At 34.0% G+C, this 19,288-nt stretch overlaps 1 protein-coding gene across 5 annotated transcripts in view; it reads left to right on the forward strand.

Annotated features, from left to right (window-relative positions):
* The window catches only part of LOC110372956 (REPTOR-binding partner), a 32,391-nt gene extending 13,843 nt beyond the window's left edge, over window positions 1-18,548 (forward strand). For 2 of the 5 annotated variants that reach the window (XM_064039406.1, XM_064039407.1), the window contains exons 2-4: window positions 10,266-10,404; window positions 11,541-11,665; window positions 12,147-18,548. In XM_064039406.1, the coding sequence (XP_063895476.1) occupies window positions 10,266-10,404; window positions 11,541-11,665; window positions 12,147-12,260 (378 nt within the window). In that variant the 3' untranslated portion in view covers window positions 12,261-18,548. Of the gene's footprint in view, window positions 1-10,265; window positions 10,405-11,540; window positions 11,670-12,146 lie in introns of all 5 variants that reach the window. The other 3 variants (XM_064039408.1, XM_049841383.2, XM_021330004.3) reach the window with 3 other exon arrangements.
* The last annotated feature ends 740 nt before the right edge of the window (window positions 18,549-19,288 follow it).

A 19,288-nucleotide genomic window follows, 5' to 3' on the forward strand; every position in this document is an offset into this window, starting at 1 on the left:
TAAAATATTTTCAATCTAGATGACGTCATTGATTTTTTCATAACTGCGACACACGTGGGTTTAGGCATTTTAGTTATTTGCTTACGTTTTAAAAAATGTGGAGTATTATTTTTCGAGGTAATGCTGCTTTATGTATGGAAGGTGTTACTTGCGATTTTTAAAACTGCAACAATTTGATCACGTGTTTTTTGGATAGACGCTAAGTTTTGTTTGCCAATATATTTATCGTGAGTCGTCTCTCTCGCGACATATGAAAGGTGCAGAATGCGTTTTATGATATGAACTGATAAGCAAGCAATCAATTGTCAGCCTATCGCATTCCACTGGTGGTCGAGGACCTCTTAGAAATCATATTTATTTACAGACGATATGCTAAGTCTTTTTTATTTACTTATAGTACGTCATGTCGTATTTAGAGCTTTCTGGAAACAAGGCTTTCTGAAGATTTTAAGACACGAAGTAAAGTGGAAATCTCAAATTCAGAGACTGATATTATATCTCTTAATTTTATTTGCTTAGTAGGTACGTATTCGCTAAAGATCACATTAAGTGCAGACTTTCCAACTCCCCTTCCAAACAAAGGAAACCAAACAAACAAACGAATTTGATCTCTATCTTTATACCAATTAAATGACTATTGCTGAGATCATATCCCCTTTTGAAAGACACCCCTGTCTAGACAGCAAAAATATTTAACAATATACCCATCTGGCGATCTAACCCTGCCTGCGCCGGTGTCTGCCTACAAACTCGTATAGGTAACCGGTTTTGCGCCAGACGTCTAGGGTACGCCTCATCCCCCTCTGCGTCCGAAATAGCATTTCAGGATGCAGTATTGATCGTCGGACCGGAGAGTCGGGCGGCTGCAGCGGGGGGGTTAGCCCGGGATCTGCGCCTGACAAAGAGAAATGCAGCCCCATTAAAATTATTAGTTTGATTTGAGCGCTCGTGTTGGCTGGATGTGTGGCTCTTAGTTTTTAGTTTAAAGTGTTTTATTTCTTTTTTTTTCATGTAGGTAAGTGCGTTTTTGATTTGATTTAGGTACTGGTAGCTTTTAATAATTTTCAAGTCCCCAAGATTACATTGATTGGTTTTTTAAACACGCGTTTTGTATTAAGAGCCTCATAGTTTGTTTTATAGTTTAAATATGATAACGGTCGATATATTTAGTTGCGGCTCTTTGATTAAAATGTATTTCATATCTCTTTTATCATGTTACCTGTGCCAAAATTATATTACTTTGTTGTAAAGGTGTATTCACATTTAACTCTCCGCTTTGAATGTGTATGCTACAGAACATTGCACTTATGCTCGTATATTTTATGATCAGTAACGTGAACTGCACTTATCCTCATAAATTCTCTAGTTCTTGTGATCTGCCAAGTGCAGTTGCATTTTGTACTAGCTTTAGCCCTCGGCTCTGCTTATGTTCGATTACTCGCGAATAGTGTGTACCTACTGTCACTGTAATATTTTTTTGAAGCAGTTTCGCACTTTCAGAGATTTTCGCCGAAACATACGCTTATTTAAAACGATTATTCGTCACGACGTCTTATAGCTGAGATGATGATGAAGACGTAACTTAACGAGGTACCTATCGGGTGATAATTTACATCAGAATACTCCGTTGCAAAAAAATAGAGTCACTTACAAACGTTATTCACGTCTATTTGCCTTAAGAAAATCCACTTTATTTTATAAAGTGATGGTCCAGCGGTGACGGCCTCGACTCTCGATGCGTAGTTCGTCGGTTCGAAGTAGGAACGACGCGAGAGAATTGCGCAATTTTGCGCAATTTCCGACTGCGTTGTGCACTTCTTCGTCGTTGCTTTAAACCGATAAAGGAAAACGTTGGAAACTGGAATATTCTAGAATATGAAAGGTCGTAAATAATTGAAGTTTAACTCGAGTTGTTGTTGATAGTTATTATGCTTGAATTCATCTGACTTCTTATTTTACCGAAGCGTCCGTTTATATTTCGTGTCCTTTATGAATCCTTAGTTAGACACATTAATAAATAGTTCCTATTCCTATAGGCATATTTTCAGCAATATGACTTAACATTATAACAAAATACTAACAAGAGTCCGTCTTATTTGTCCTTCGTTGCTGCTCACCGCTGACCTCATGCAACCCCCTTCTAGAATGTTCGGTGTCAAATGCATAAACTGCACTTACATCCTTATTGAAGATCATTCTAAATAACTTCCTACTATGTTTATAGGATGAAAATGATTCTAGGTTTTGTGTTGCCTTTATTGCCTGGCGGATAATTTATCTTATTCGTTTGTCTGTTTGTTTTCAAAGCTAAACTACTGATCTGATTTTGTCGGCTTGGGAGATAGATCGAAACCAATTGAAAGCTATGATAATCTATATCGTAAGTGCATGGATTAGTCAAGATAAGAGTAAAACCGAGCGGACCAACGAAGTTCTAACTTCTATATGTATTTGACAACTGATCAACAACTGATCAAAAATAACTCAACATAAACTGTTTTCCGTGCACTAAATTGCGTTTATGGCACCGCATCTCCCCGCACGCAGTGGAAACGTGCTTCTTAAAACAATTACCCCCATTCAGTACTGTCACGGTACTAAACAGTAAGGTTATTGTTTACTCCTTCACGCAAATTTGAGTCTTATCTCATTACTATACGACCTAAATTTACGGGGACACTGCAGCAATTGAAGTATGTGTTTCCTGTTGGATTATATAAAGCAAAAACTAATACCCCTAACTTTCGATAACATTGTTCTTTGTTCTATCTGAACAATCTACTGTTTATTTAACTCTACACACACTGCGTCACGGGATCTTGTTAGACGGACGTATTGCTTCCAAGTACCATTTAAAGTATAGAATAAATATTTCAATATCAAATTAGTATATTATTTCTTTTAATCCCATACCTCCTATAGGTTATGGGCCCAGTGCGAAAAAGGACATTTAGTAGTGAGAACATTCAGTAGTGCGTAGTGACAGTAAAGTGCATAGTTGTAAATAAAAATAAAGTTGTGACAATGGAAAAAGTGAAAAGAAACATTAAGCCTTTTAATGGAGAAAAGTACAGTGTATGGAAATTTAGAATTCGTACACTGCTTTCAGAGTTAAACTTGCTCAGTGTTATTGACGAAGAAATTCCTGGAACGCGATCCGCTGAGTGGGAAAAGAATAATAAGGCAGCCAAAAGTATTATAGTCGAATATTTGGCGGACTCATATCTTAATTATATTAATGAAAATGGGACTGCTCAAGCAGTTTTAAACATTTTGACGCGATCTATGAAAGGAAAAGTGTAGCAACTCAATTAGCGCTGAGAAAACAATTATTGGGATTAAAATTAAAAGCCGATATACCCTTGATCAAACACTTCTCAACATTTGACGATCTGCTGACAGAATTATCAGCTGCTGGAGCTAAATTAGAGGAAACGGACAAAGTAGCTCATTTATTACTTACTCTCCCGAATACATATGATGGCGTTATCACTGCAATTGAGACACTATCTGAAGAAAATATCACTCTCGGTTTTGTAAAACTAGACTATTAGATCACGAAGTAAAATTAAAAACGAGAGTCGTGATACCAGTTTAAAGATACTCCATGTTGAAGAAAAATATAATAAAACAGATACAATCGCACAAAACAAAACTATTTGAAGAATACAACATTCAAGAAAACAAACAAACAAAAATTTGTGAAATGTCATTACTGTGGACGCAAAGGACACAAGAAACAGGATTGTTTCTATTTCAAAAGACAGACAAATATACAAAACAATGCCCCAGAAAGGACAAGACAAGTCCAAACTATTGCCCTGCAAGAGGGAACGACCTCGAATTCTTCTTTTTCAGGATTTGCGTTCATGACAAGCGCATACCATTATGAAAAGACCACTCGACAATTAAATTCCTATTAGATTCAGGAGCGTCTGATCACATCACAAATAGAGATGATCTCTTCACATCGTTTGAATGTTTAAATCCTCCTTTAAAATTTCAGTAGCTAAAACAATACATTTATTTCAGCAACTAAAAGGGGAAACATAAATCTTATCAGTCAAACAGGAGTGCAAGGAATACTTACAAATGTATTGTTCTGTGCCGAAGTACCATATAATTTAATATCGGTATCAAAGATGCAGCAAGCAGGATTCACCATAATATTTGATGACAAAGGCACACAAATTACAAAGGAAGGTAAAATCATCATGAAAGGTAAGACATTGAATAATCTTATAGTTCTAGAGTTTAAAATACCAGTAATAAAAGGGGAATCCGCTTCCCAAGCATGTTATGTTAATGAAAATAAATATGAATTATGGCATCAACGCCTAGGACATATAAGTAAAACTAAATTCCTGCAGTTAAAATGTCATAATATGATTGATGACTTAGATGAAATAAATACCGTAACTCCAAATGATAAGTTGTGTGAAGCATGCATAAATGGGAAGCAGACTCGCCTGCCTTTTAATAAAGTTAAAGACAAAAGTTACATTAAACGCCCTCTGTTTATTGTGCATTCAGATGTTTGTGGTCCTATAACACCTCCAACAATAGATAACAGAAATTATTTTGTTTTATTTGTTGATGAATACACACATTATTGTGTGGTGTATATGTTAACTTACAAATCAGAAGTGTTTACAGCTTTTAAAGACTATGTCGCTAAAAGTGAGGCTAAATTCAATTTCAAAGTAGTAAATCTTTATAGTGATAACGGTGGTGAATACTTATCCACCGAAATGAAAAACTACTGTAGAGAAAGAGGCATAAGCTATCATTTAACAGTTCCTAGGACCCCACAGTTAAATGGTGTTGCAGAACGTATGGTTCGCACAATAACAGAAAAAGCTCGTGCTATGTTAAATGGCACTAAAGCATCAAAACGTTTTGGGGAAATGCAGTTTTAACTGCAGTTTATTTAATAAATATTACGCCTACGAAAGCTTTAAGTCAATCAAAGACACCATACGAGATGTGGCATGATAGGAAACCAAGCGTTAAAAATCTCAGAGTTTTCGGTTCAACTGTATATGTTCATAATAAAACCAGTAAAACAAATTTGACAATAGGTCGTGGAAAGGAATACTGGTAGGTTATGAACCCAATGGTTATAAAGTTTGGAATACAGAATTCGAAAAATATGAAACTGTAAGGGACGTTGTAATTGATGAGACTAATTTTATCGAATCTAGGCCTTCATTACGACCTGAACGGAGTAATAATACATATTCCCAAGACGAAACTGATAATGACTCCGTAACAAAATCAGTGTCTTATAAGTCTCATAGTTCTGGCCCTAAATCAGATAGCTCTCAATCTGATGAATGCAGTACAAGTAAAATTCGAAAAATCGGTAGTCATGAAATACCGAATGAACCTGAAAATGAATCTGAGAGTAGTTTGAAACACAAAAATCAGGATAAACCTGATGAATTTTTAAATTTACGAAGAAGTGAAAGACTGAAAACATGTTCGCGTAAATCATATAATGAAAATGACTATGATGTCTATAGTGCGTTATCCATCACAAGTAATATACCAAAATCATTAAATGAAATTAAATCTCTGAACGATAGGAATCAGTGGGAAAAAGCAGTCAGAGAAGAACTCAATTCTCTTAAGAAAAATAATACATGGACATTAGTACCAAAACCATTAAATAAAAATATTGTAGACTGTAAATGGATATTCACTATTAAAAATGACGTTTCAGGTCAACCTTCAAGATATAAGGCACGTCTTGTCGCTAGAGGTTTCAGTCAAGAATATCTTAGTGATTATAATGAAACATTTGCACCAGTTGCTAGAATAGCAAGCTTTAGATTCTTAATTAGCTACGCAAATCAATATAATTTACTGATTCATCATATGGATGTAAAACAGCATTTCTAAATGGTACACTAAAGGAAGAAATCTACATGAAAGTTCCTGAAGGTGTAAAATGTAAAGATAATTACGTATGCAAATTAAACAAAGCTCTTTATGGCTTAAAACAATCAGCTAGATGTTGGTACGAAACATTTGAACAATGTCTCAAAGAAATAGGTTTTCAGAACTCCCCAGTAGATAGGTGTATATATATGAAAGGTAAAGGAGACATTTCTAAAATATTTACGTAATCTTGTACGTCGATGATTTAGTTATAGCATGTGCAGATTTGCAAACAATGAATAATTTCAAAGCATATTTAATGACTAAATTCGAAATGACCGACTTACACGATATCAAATTATTTTGGGCATTAAAATAGAGAGACACCATGATAAAATTACTTTAGACCAAAGTGCTTACATTAAAACCGTTTTGAATAAATTTAATATGAGTGATTGCAATCCTATAAACACACCGATGGAGCTTAAATTAAACTATGAAGCTCTTAACGCTGATAAGAAGTGTGACGCACCATGCCGTCACCTGATCGGTTGTTTAATGTACATTATGCTTTGTACGCGTCCGGACTTAAGTACATGCGTAAATATTTTAAGTCGGTACACAAATAAGAACAATAAAGAATTGTGGTTATGCTTAAAGCGAGTTTTAAGATATATCAAAGGCACAATTGATTTGAAGTTAACATATACAAGAAATAATTACAATAACATCCTAAGTGGATATGTCGACTCAGATTGGGGTGGCCACGATTGTAATGATAGGAAAAGCACTACTGGATATGTGTTTAAATTATTTGATCAAAATACAATTACATGGTGTACAAAGAGACAAACATCAGTAGCGGTCTCGTCTACTGAATCCGAATATATGGCTTTATATGAAGCTGTTAAAGAAGCATTATGGCTTAAGTCTCTGGCAGAAAGCATAAACTTAAAATTAATAAGCCCATTATTTTATATGAAGATAATAACGGATGTATTAGCATAGCTAATAATCCAACAAGTCATAAAAGGTCCAAACACATAGATATAAAATATCATTTCTCTAGAGAACAAGTTGAGAAAAATGTAATAAAATTAAATTATATTTCCACAGGTAACCAGTTGGCAGACTTGTTGACAAAACCTTTACCAGTCGTGTCTTTTATAAGACTGAGAAAAGGATTGGGTATAGAATAAGTTTTAATTTAAGTACAATTTCATTATGAAATGGTCTGATCAGGTTTTTCTGGGTTTTCCCTGATCCTGTGCAGCAAATGTTGGACCATTATTGTACAGTTGTCCCAGACCTTACTTGGAAGTATAATATGTTACGTCGTATTTATAAGTTGGTATTCACTTTGTAATGTTGAATTGTAGACTAGATACTGTATAGTAAACTAACGAATGACTAAAAGTTAGGGATTAATTTTTGAGGGGGCGTGTTGGATTATATAAAGCAAAAACTAATACCCCTAACTTTCGATAACATTGTTCTTTGTTCTATCTGAACAATCTACTGTTTATTTAACTCTACACACACTGCGTCACGGGATCTTGTTAGACGGACGTATTGCTTCCAAGTACCATTTAAAGTATAGAATAAATATTTCAATATCAAATTAGTATATTATTTCTTTTAATCCCATACCTCCTATATTTCCAATGAGGTTTTAGTGTCAACGAACCGGCAGACATTGTGGATAGACGCTCGCCTTGGTTTTTTTCTTGTGTACAAAAGTTGTGCGAATTATTCGATACTACGCAGTTATGTCACGATTTCTGGAATTGTTTACGTTTTGCGCACATGTCGCTTACACTCCTTTAGTTTCCAGTTAAAAAGTTTTAAAAGTAAAGGGCCGTCAAGGTCTTCCTGCGCGTACGGCGTAATAACACTTATAACCAATGAATCCGGGTCGCATCTTAATTGCGGTAAAACGAATTTGTTTTTAAATAAAGTCCTAGCTGCTTTGAAATTGATTTTAATGAATTACCATAATAATCGGGATAATAATAATCGGGACACCTTTACACACACGGTCGGTTAGCCCCATGGTAAGTTATTAATTAACTTGTGTTATGGGTGCTAACACAACTGATAGACTACATATAGCTACATATATACATATTTATAAATACATATTGTAACACCCAGACCACGGCCAACAAACATGCTTATCACACAAATGTTGACCGAACCGGGAATCGAACCCGGGACCTCAGGTTCGGCTGTCCGGCATGGTGACCATTGCGCCACCGAGGTCGTCAAAACCATGGTATGACAATAATATTGATTATAAATTCACTTAAAGTGCGTGCATTTTCACTATTGAAAACAAATGTAAGAATTGATCGTCTCAAATAGATGTGGTATTTCTACGATAAGTGTCGAAATCAAGATTTATGAGATTCGAATAATTAAACTATATTTCACTTACCTCCCCACTCAGAGACATTTAATGATTACTTAAGCCATTCCTGACTGAAGGATTTGTATGACATTCCGTCACTAAGGAGTGACTTAAGTAATCATTGTCTCTGAGTGGGGAGGTGAGTCACAGTAAGAACCGACTGTAAGTTCGGCGCTACCTCTAAGTAACACGTTATATTTTCCATAGAGAAGTAGACAAACAAGCTTTGGCTTAGCTTTGGCTGTCATTACACTAAATGACTTGCCAAGCAAATTACGTATAATTTACCCATGAAATTATTATTTAAACATCCGCTCAGCTGTTGTTAACTAATTCGTGTTACGTGCACATTCAAATGAGAATGGTGTTTCGGTGTTTGTATTGTAATGAGATCTTTTTTGTACACTTTCGTGCAGGAACATGTACGTAGTTATTTTTTTTTTATATGGAAGTTACAAATTGTTGCATTATATCTGCTTTCTTTATGCAATACCAGATGAACGATACAAGGGAACTTCAGCTCGTACCCGGATAAAATATAGCCTAGGTTAGCTTTCGGGTATAGTGTAGCTTTTCAACAGTGAAATAATATTTCAAATCGGTTGTGGTTTCAGAACTTTTAGGGTACAAACAAACGAACAAAGTAATGCTTAATCTCTATTATACTTGTAAATAACATGTAGACCTACAGAAACAAAATTATAAATAGAACAAGTAAGATTCTCATAACACAAATTGTAACAAGAATCCAGTTAGTTTTCATTTCAAACAATAATGTACTAGGATTCTGGTGATTTATTTTATTAATTGAATCTTTAAAATACATTTATACACAAACTTACTATTCTGCCTCTAATACTATATTAAATACTAGCCGTTTTTCCCGCGTCCCGTGGGAGCTACTGCCCGCACCGGGATAAAATAAAGCCTATGTTACTCGCAGATAATATAGCTTTCTAATGGTGAAAGAATATTTAAAATCGGTCCAGTCGTTTTTGAGTTTATCCATTACAACCAAACAAACAAAGTTTTCCTCTTTATAATATTAGTATAGATACATATATACTATATTAACAATAATTATTTTGCTATATTGCCAAAACTACGCTTTGAAGAAACACATATTCACAAACCCGTGGCGTATAGTCTTAAACACACACATTGACATATCCACAAATTGTATGACACATGAGATGTCTTGTCACTGTAGAGGTAGACAAAACCACAATCCCACTATTCAAATCTACGTATCTAGCACGGGAAAATTTCAGCAATAGGTACTTACCCATCTATAAATAGTACTGGGTATATGAATGAGACATATTTAATTTAAACGTAATATGTACCTACTTACCTATACGTGTATCTAAAGCTGCCATTTGCTGTCTGTGATTTGAACATGTTTGGCAGTCGTTACGAGTAGTCAGAAGCCAGTAAGTCTAACGACCAGTCATACCTAGGAGTATTGGGTTGCCTGGGTTCTCTTGAGGAGGTCAGATAGGCAGTTGTTCCTTGTACAACATTGGTACGGTACACCACAGCTGCATTCGGTTCGACTGGCGGCCGACCCCAACATAGTTGCTTAGAAGGCTCGGCAAATGATGATGTTTCTAGTACGGAAAAAATTCAGCAATAGGTACCTACCTATCTATTAATAGTATTGGGTATGGGTATATGAATGGGACATATTTAGACGTAATGCTTGCCTATATGTGTTAGTGAAACCGAGATCATTGTCGCAGTCACTGCCAAGTTTAACGCAGTATGTCTGTTAACGAATGTTTTGTAATCGATTTGAACTCATTTATATTTTATCGATAGCTGTAATTGGTTGGTGTTTGTTGGTTGTTTTTTATGCTGGCTGAAAAAATAAAACAAAACTGATACTGATCATCTAGTTCGCAAACGAGTGTTGTTATTTCGCCTAGCCCTTTTGGTTTCTTGAAGTAAGTTTGTCTGGTTTTATTTCCAGGAGTCGCTGGGTGGCGGAGTGTACGGGTCGGTGGGCGCGTCGGGTGCGGAGGGAGGGGAGCGGCGCGAGGGAGGCAAGCGCGGGCGCAGGCCCGGCCGCAAGGCGCAGATCGACAAACAGGACATGAAGGCTAAGCTGGGTAAGGATCTATTGTTTACATGATTTAACGTTACGTTACAGCCTTTTTATCGTCCCACTGCTGGGCACAGGCCTCCTCTCACACGGAGAAGGATTGAGCGTTAATCACCACGCTTGCTCAATGCGGGTTGGTGATTTCAGACTTCATGGTCCAGGTTTCCTCAAGATGTTTTCCTTCGCCTTTTTATCAGCCACTGAAAGAAAAGTTGCATTGGTACTTGCCTGACCCGGAATCGAACCCGCGCCCTCATACTTGAGAGGTTGGTTCTTTGCCCACTAGGCCACCACGACTTTGCGTGTCTGATAATGGGATTAAAAACAGGGGATTTTCATCCTATAGTAGGTACTTGGATCTAGTCCATTTTCTCAATATCGCAAGTTATTAACCAACGCAATGCAGATTGTACGTATACATTATTTGTTAAAAGAATAGAAAAGAAATGAGGCACATAAATACATCTTTTTGCGAAATACAAAAATTATTTTGCGGCACTTAGGCTGCACAATAGGTAACACAAAAGTCGTCAGGTGGCTGACTTTGGACAGGCAAAAGAAACTAGACAAGAATTGAAAATAAGTTGTTCTACTGCTCTAAATTCGTTTCGTAATCCAAATGGGAATATCCAAAACAAAAATATCGAAATAACAAGTCATTATCTTAGTTAGTTATCTCGGCTTTGCTATCTATTGTAACGAGGTAGAGATTAATTTAATATGCTTTATGTTTTATAATTGCTAAGGAATCATAGTGTTTCTCCTTCGTATTACCATGTTGTGACATCATTTACACTTCTTATTATAAGCCCTCATTTAACAAATCTTTAGACAAATATGAAAAGTGTAATTTACCTCCAATTTGGTAAAACAGACCTTAGTAAATTAAAAAAAAATGTAATACTTATACAAGAAACTGCAATCCAAAGATTGCACATCTAACCATAGAAGCCGTTCCAAGTGTAGCATGACAGAGTGTCAGACTTACTGACAAAAACCGCCATATTGCTACAGCGATATAACTACAGTTTGTGTTCTAATATTTATAGAATAAATAAATAGAGTACATTTTAGGAATTATTCACGTACTCGAGCAGCTACATTAAATCCATATAAGCCTAACGTGTCCTCATCATGTTCAAGCAGAGCGCAGCAGACAGTCGGCGCGGGAATGTCGGGCGCGCAAGAAGCTGCGGTACCAATACCTGGAAGAGCTCGTAGCTGATCGGGAAAGGTCTGTCCTGGCGCTCAGAAAGGAATTGGATAAGGTTTGTACGTGATACTTGTTCTTTGTTCATGTTACACGAGTTGCTAAGCAGTTTTCGACCTCATGTGCTCTGGGTATGGACAAATCCCAGCTTGTCGTATGCCTTAGGCCAGCAATGCATGTTGTATTGGCTGTGACGACGAAAAAACTCTTGGTGTGATTAGGTAACTTGCGTGAGTGGAACTGAAACACACCATGCTTGTGAGAACAAGCCCTTTCCCAATGTTGAGGTCGGCTTCCAGCAACCGGTTGCTGAGTAGGCCAGTGTTTTTGAACAGACTACCTATCTGACCTCAACCTACTTTACTCCTTGGTAAGACTGGTCGTCCGAGTGTCTGACTTCTTACTATTAACGCCTGCCAAGGATGTTCAAATGACTGCCGGGCCCCCATGACTTCCGAAACACCAAGGAACTCATCATGACCGATGCACCACATAATAAACTAACTTCATAATCTGAAACATGTTTCCTCCATTTCCAGTATTACAAGTGGAATTTGGAGCTAGACCAGGGCAGGATGCCGGAAGGTCTGGAAGCCGTACTCCAAGAGATGGGGATCGTCAAGCAGGAGGAGAGTAAATCCTTTCTATCATAGCTTTTTTATGTAAATACCACGTAACTTAACTCTAAGGGATGAAGAAACGAAGATTCGCATTGTTCTGGTGTTCACCGTACGTTTCAGTTTAGTAATTCTTCAATATTATCAAGATGAAAGCAAAAATTGGATTCAAAACTTCAATAATTGTGGAAAAATTATACGGTCAAAAACTATATGAATAAGTCCGTTACAACGTTGATACAACCATTAAAACTCGAAAAGAAAAAAAAATTATCAAAACCAATCTCATCAAAATTTGAAAACTATGCCAGATTTAAAATCAGAAAAAAACTTCAAGCAATCAAGATAGGCATAACGAGGACAAGCCGCAATACTTCGACAATGGCGTTAGACCTAGTCTTATGGGTTTACTTGAGCTTTTAATACCATCGCATCCATCTCATAACTGTCTGAAGCGGTACACAGAATGCCTAAAAATTGAGCACTTATTCTTCTCAATACATTAAAAGTCAAACCAGTTCGAATACTAATTTTATCCCTTCTCTGTACCGCTCGACTTCAGGACTTAATCCAAAGAGATTAAAGCTCAATTTTGCTTGTTTAGACTCTGTTCTGCACCTGGTTTTTGCTACTACAACCCGCTGCATCTTGTCCACATTTTGCTTCGTCTACGCAGAGCTAGAATTTTCAATATTATATCTGTATGTAAAAAAATGTAAAATGTAACCTATCCAATAATAACGTTGAATATATAAACAGTAAATAAATGTTTTTTACAAGCAATCAAAGGATCAGCGTCATGGGGATAAAATGCAGAGTTTTTCTTTTAGTCTTTGCTGTCTGCAGAGCTAAGCTTAGCCATATATACCAACATATATAACTGGTTGAACGGAACAGTTGGGGCCTTGTTTGTTTTTCAAATTACAGTACTCTATCACCAGAACGTTTCAACTTTTCTACCGTTTTCTCATATCATAAACAGAAATTCAGCCATGGGGTTAAAATGCAAAGATTTCTAAAAAGATCATGGAGCTTTCTGCATAGTTTAACTGAAATAAGCAAACTTAATTATATTACTGATTGAACGGTATATTAAAAATCTTGAGCTGTTTCACATATAAGTACTTATAAAATACCTGTACGCCACGCTATCAAATTTTCTTTGTACCGATCAATCATCAGGACTTTTGAAAGATGGACAGTCAGTCAGGCAGACGTGGCTGATGTCTATGATATGTAAGAAAACAATTACTGTACATCTTCGGGATTGTAACTAGCGTCAAAGGGGGAAAAATGCAGAGTTTTCTACCAAGTTCTGGGAAATTGCTGCAGAGTTAAGCTGAGCTAGACAGTGTTATTTACTTAAATAACTGTTTAAATAGTACAGGAAGAGTTGTGAACATGTTTCTAAATAAAGTACAATGTTACCAGTACGCTACTGTTTAAACTTTTCTTTTTACCTTTTAATACAAGGGCTAATATTCATAATCTCTTTAGCTCAACTTGGCTCAGTTTGATTACCTTCCGCTTTTTCAGTTTGGGTGTAGGTCAGTGCCCCAGCCTAGTCTCTCTTAAATATTTTTTTTCTCCATGTCACTCATCCTTTTTGCATACATTTTGTCTTTTTACGTCCATACATTTTTACTGGAATTGAAAATATATTAGATGGCATATTTTTGTGTTTGGAATGCTTATAAAAGATACTTAGGTGAACATGATGATAGTGTGAATCGAAAGAAATTGGCTAATTAAGTATTTTGTTAAATTAGTAACGTAGGTTTCAAAAACACAATTTGATTTGTTGTTCGGCCAAAATAGTTTAACGATTATATTTTATTCGTTTGCAAAATTTCCAAAGTTTGAACGGTTATGTTTTTGGTTATTTTAGATTTTATAATATTTTCATATAGTTATAAACACTGCGTCATAGTTCGAAATCGAATTTATAAGGCATAAAATGTCGATTTAGTTTTTATTATGTCGTGATTATTTTGGTAAGAGCTAAGGAAAGGTGTGTTTGCGTAACTTTGAATATAATTATTTTTCTATAGATATTTTTAGGCGACTATTTTTATATGGCTGTATCCTAAATATTAACATTAAGGGGAGGTCCTTTTAAGAAGTGTATATATTAATCCTTTGCAATGTTGGAATTGTTTAAAAGTTGTTATATAAAGCGTGTTTGATTTATTTTTTTTGGTGATCTTGGTTTTAGGATGTACAATTCTTTTTAATAGTTTTTAGGTGTTGAAAGTTTGAACAATTATTTTTAATTTAAGTTTTATTGTCTTGCGTTTATAATAAAAAAAAACGAATACAGTCAACAACTTTCATAGTAAGCGAAGAAACCCAGGACATCTCTTGATCTAAGAAAAATATTATATTATTTTTTTACTTTAACTGAATGCATGAAACGTTTATTTTCCAAACATTTTAATTTAAAGTACGATTGTGATTAGGCTAGAAGCCTTAGTTAATAAGATAGGCTTATAATACGCGTTACGAATATAGTGTAAGGTCAAATAAATTGAGAGGAACTCGAACACAGGATATACCTATAGATGGGTTTTAATTGATAAGATGTTTTAGAATTAATAGGTTTATAATTAAGATATTTTGTTTGGAGTTAACGTAATTTTTATTTTTACCTTTTATGAATCCACGATCGATTACAATAATTACGTAGAATAAATAAATCAAAATAATGCCTGAAGAAGGTTTTAGCAATAAGGAATATATTAAGGTCTTAATTTTAACTCAACATTTTTCGTTTATTATTGAGGAACTCGCAGACAGGATATAAATAAAATATTCTTTTAAATATTAAGATAATTAATCAGGTTAAAAAAAACATACCGATCGTACAGACGTAATTAAATTTTTGTGTCCTAAAATCAGATTAGAATTAGGAGTTAAAATAATAAATTAGTACCTAACTAGAGTCGTGAGTGGGAATGTTGTGTGAAATAAAGTGAGTGAGTGAGAAGGAGAAAGAAAGAGAGTATGTGTGCGTTTGCAAAATTTAAGATTAAAATTCTAAATGTGAGTTTGCACTAAATAGGCTTGAACATACATTGTAACTGTTCAATCAGGGTTGAAAGTGGTGAAATCACGCTCCTATTTCCAAAAGGTTCAATATTTCGAATTGATTCACCTACATTGCTATTAACAGTACTTGGAGCATTCCAATTCTACCCGACTTTTGATTCGAACATAGGACCACTTTTTAAACAGTCAAGTATATAATTACCTACAAACACAGCAGGAACGTTTTATACCGCCATGAAAGAATTTAGAATAAGAAAAACATGTAAGAACCTGATAATTAATAATGTTTGTCTAAATTGAACGAAAAATGTTGCTAAATCAAAAAACAGCAACTTAATTACTCAAGAACGGATGAGCCCGTTTTGATGAAAGTGTAAGTATCTAAGTCATTAAATACCTTTGGCTAACAAGTTTTCAACTAAAAAAAAAACCGCATCCAAATCAGTTCATCCGTTTAAGAGCTATTCGGTATCACAGATAGACTCACGTAGCGGTGGAACCCATGTGTCAAATTAATAACACCCCACTTTTTCGTTGATGGTTAAAAATAATGATATAGCGTTTTTCTGTTTGCAAAAAATCAGACATACATTCTTTTTGAAAATCTTAGACACACACACAAAATAAAAAACTTTCTACAGACCAGTTTCAAGACATGTTGAGGTTTTTTGGTGCAAACTCACATCAACAGAGTATGATAAGTACCTAAATTCGAAAAAGTAATTTTGGCTGTGTGTATGAAATATATTCTAAAGCTTGTTTCAACAAAGAGTAAAATAAAAGGTTGTGCGTACTTTTATAGAAACAATAATTGTTTTAAAAATATATTTTATTCAAAATTAACCGTTCTATATAATATTTTCATAATTTTAATATAAATAATTAAAAAGCTGGTTTTCATTACCTACGTGTTAATGATAGTTTTGTGTTATGCCAACCTTTTTATGCAATTTTCTCATCGATTATCCTTGCTTTTTCATCTGCAAAGGTCAATTTATCATTATAAATTACGACTATGGTAAATATATCTATAAAAGTACGCACACTAACAAAATATGATTAGCACATAGAGCCTTATAATTTTACGGTCACTTTTACCTAGTAAATAGTTTGTTTAATCATTTTATTTAAGCATTATGGTTAAAGTCGTAAACGGCTACTCGTCAAGTGAGTGATAAAATCATAGAGTTTTTACTTTACACGCCAAAACAAGATGGCGTCTTATTATTACCCAGTCTTTACACTTTTAAGTGGCTTCCGTGAAAATTACGTAACTTACGTAAATTGTTCTAAGAAACTACTGTTAGCGACTAACGCAAGGGTGTTATAATTTTAAATTTATCGTAAGTTACGTGAGAAAAACTTACTAGTGTATAGCCGGCCTTATGTATGCTGAGAGTTGTACATAAATAACAGATTTAATACGTAGATGCTGTACAATTTAGGTTGAGTTCGCATTTTTATATAATTATAATTTTACAGTTAAAATTATACATTTTATTCGATTATTCGGAGTCCACGCACAGCTTAGAGCTCAATAAATAAAATATGTACATTTGAATAATTAAGTAAAATTAAGATTATAATATAAAAAATAGGAATCTGGTTAAAAAAAGCCGTAACTCAAATCACTGAAATAACACATGGAAATCTAAATTTTAGTTTATTACATATTTTATTTTTAGTGGGTATATAATACCATTTAAAATATTATATTTAGGTTTTGTTTATTTTTACGAAATCACACTCTTTACCGGTCAATTATTAGTTTTAATTTGATTTAGTTTTCGATAAATATAATTTGAAGTGGCTGAATAGTCTTATCCTAGTACGCTTTTATTTTATAATCTATGTATTCAATCAGGAATGGGCTCGACTTATATAAATTATTGTTGAAATGTAATTTACAGCTTTTTATGCCACAAAAAAGTACCGAGGATAGTGTGCACTAGATTTAGAACAATAACTTTGTGCTACACCATGGTTTATACCTAAGTACTAAAGCCGGTACTTTCTAGGACCACGTTTTGCAATAATGTGGATTCAGTTTTATCTCCCAAGTTGATGTCTAGTCTACACTGCTTCCAATAAAGTGGGGCTACTAACATTTACCTCTATATGAAAATCAAAACATGGAACTATTTTTAGACCCAAACAACATAAAAATATAGAATCACCGAGATAACTATAATAACTTCAAACTGAAATAAAACTTAACTGAAGTAAATAATAGTCGGTACTTAATAAAATTGCACTTTTTTTCAACAAGTTACATGCTTATTTTCTTATATTATTATGAGAAAAGTCAAAAGTTTTGGTGTCTTGACAAAGAGTATTTAATTTGATGCATTCTATTTCTCACATTTTCTTTTTGTATAAAAATAGGGATCTGAGCTCATTCCTGATGAATTGGTGAATAATTTAGTTTACTACTTTAATATGTCGGCAATCCGCCTTAGGTTTATATATTATATCTTAGTTTTCATAACACATACAAATTACTTCCATTGGTCATCTGCGAACAATTTAATTCGTTTCTTAGTTTTATGCATCCTAAGTAAGATTCTATTAAGAAAATATCTTTAAGTTCATACAACTATTAAAAAACGCAACAGATTCTAAAATAATTTTTAAATATCATAACGAAATATTTTAAGTTAGGTAAAACCGTTTTTTATTTAGGGTTGTGCAAAAACATTTTTATTTTATTTTACATATATCAAGATTCATTCTGTAGTTACTTTTAATCAAAACATTTCTGTCCAACAAAACGTTGCACTGTGGTTCAAACAGAGTGATTTGCAAAATCGAAATGAAAAAAAAAAATACTTCATACAACCAAAAGGAAATCCACCTCAATTAGGTTATAAGAATTCTCATACACGATATACAAAATACAGTCAAAAATTTCCAAAATAAAATGAAAATCCGATAGTACAGTTTCGACAAAATAAATTCTAAAAAAGTTTCAAAATTAGCAAAACAGCGATAATTGAGCGATGAACATATACATTATATGTTATGTTATATTATGTTTCTTCAAATAACAATTTGTTTATCAAAGTATTTATTGTAACTGGTGCAGAACCGTTTAACAATATATGCCATTCAAAACATTCAAAATCATCATCATATTATTATTTTATTTTTGTCAAAATTTTAGTTTATGTATTCATCATCATCATCAAATTATTATCAAGTGTATAAATCTTTATTTATTAAAAAAACTACATTATTACTCGATTTATAATTAAAATATGTTTTGATTCGTTTTAAGTATTGTGTTTTATTTTATTTTTCCACATGTTTATAATAATATGTTGCGCAATAACAGGCGGTAGATTATTTGTTATTTAAACTAGTTAGGTCCTTACTAATAAATTACTATTTTACAGAAACCCGGAGATAAATTAAAATTAATTTTTCCATCTAAAGAATAGGGTTGAATATTGTTCAACGGAGAACCTCTTAATGTAGCTAATACTATCTTTGAATTTGGACTCATTTCAAATAACACAACATGAAAACTGATATTTTCAAGGCTGTAGGAAGAATATCGTGTATGGGACTTACTAATAAGAATTATCATAAGCTAGCATAAGTACATACTATAAGTTTCATTATACAAAGTGTGTCAAACCCAATCAGATGACAATACTGGATTATATACCTACGTCGATTAACACAAAGAAAAACTTAAAGGAAATTCTTTTTCGAACAAAGTAAATCAAATAATAATACCTATGCGCTAAACCAATTTTAATGAGTCAATCATTCACACAACGGTATTTTCCTTTGAACACTGTCAGGTGCGCAGATCATTCGGTACCTATTATACTTTTTCTCTGCTTTACACATGATATAAGTAATAAATTATGAAAACAAAAAAAAATCTTCTGGCCACCGCTGAACGGATTAAGTCAAAATTTTTCCAATACGGTAGTTTCAAAGGAGTCAAATTCATTACTTTTACTGAACTGTCAAAAACGGTAACTTTCTATGCAATTTGCATAAAA

This window comes from Helicoverpa armigera, chromosome 19 (assembly GCF_030705265.1).
Source record: "Helicoverpa armigera isolate CAAS_96S chromosome 19, ASM3070526v1, whole genome shotgun sequence".
NCBI classification, from domain to species: domain Eukaryota; kingdom Metazoa; phylum Arthropoda; class Insecta; order Lepidoptera; family Noctuidae; genus Helicoverpa; species Helicoverpa armigera.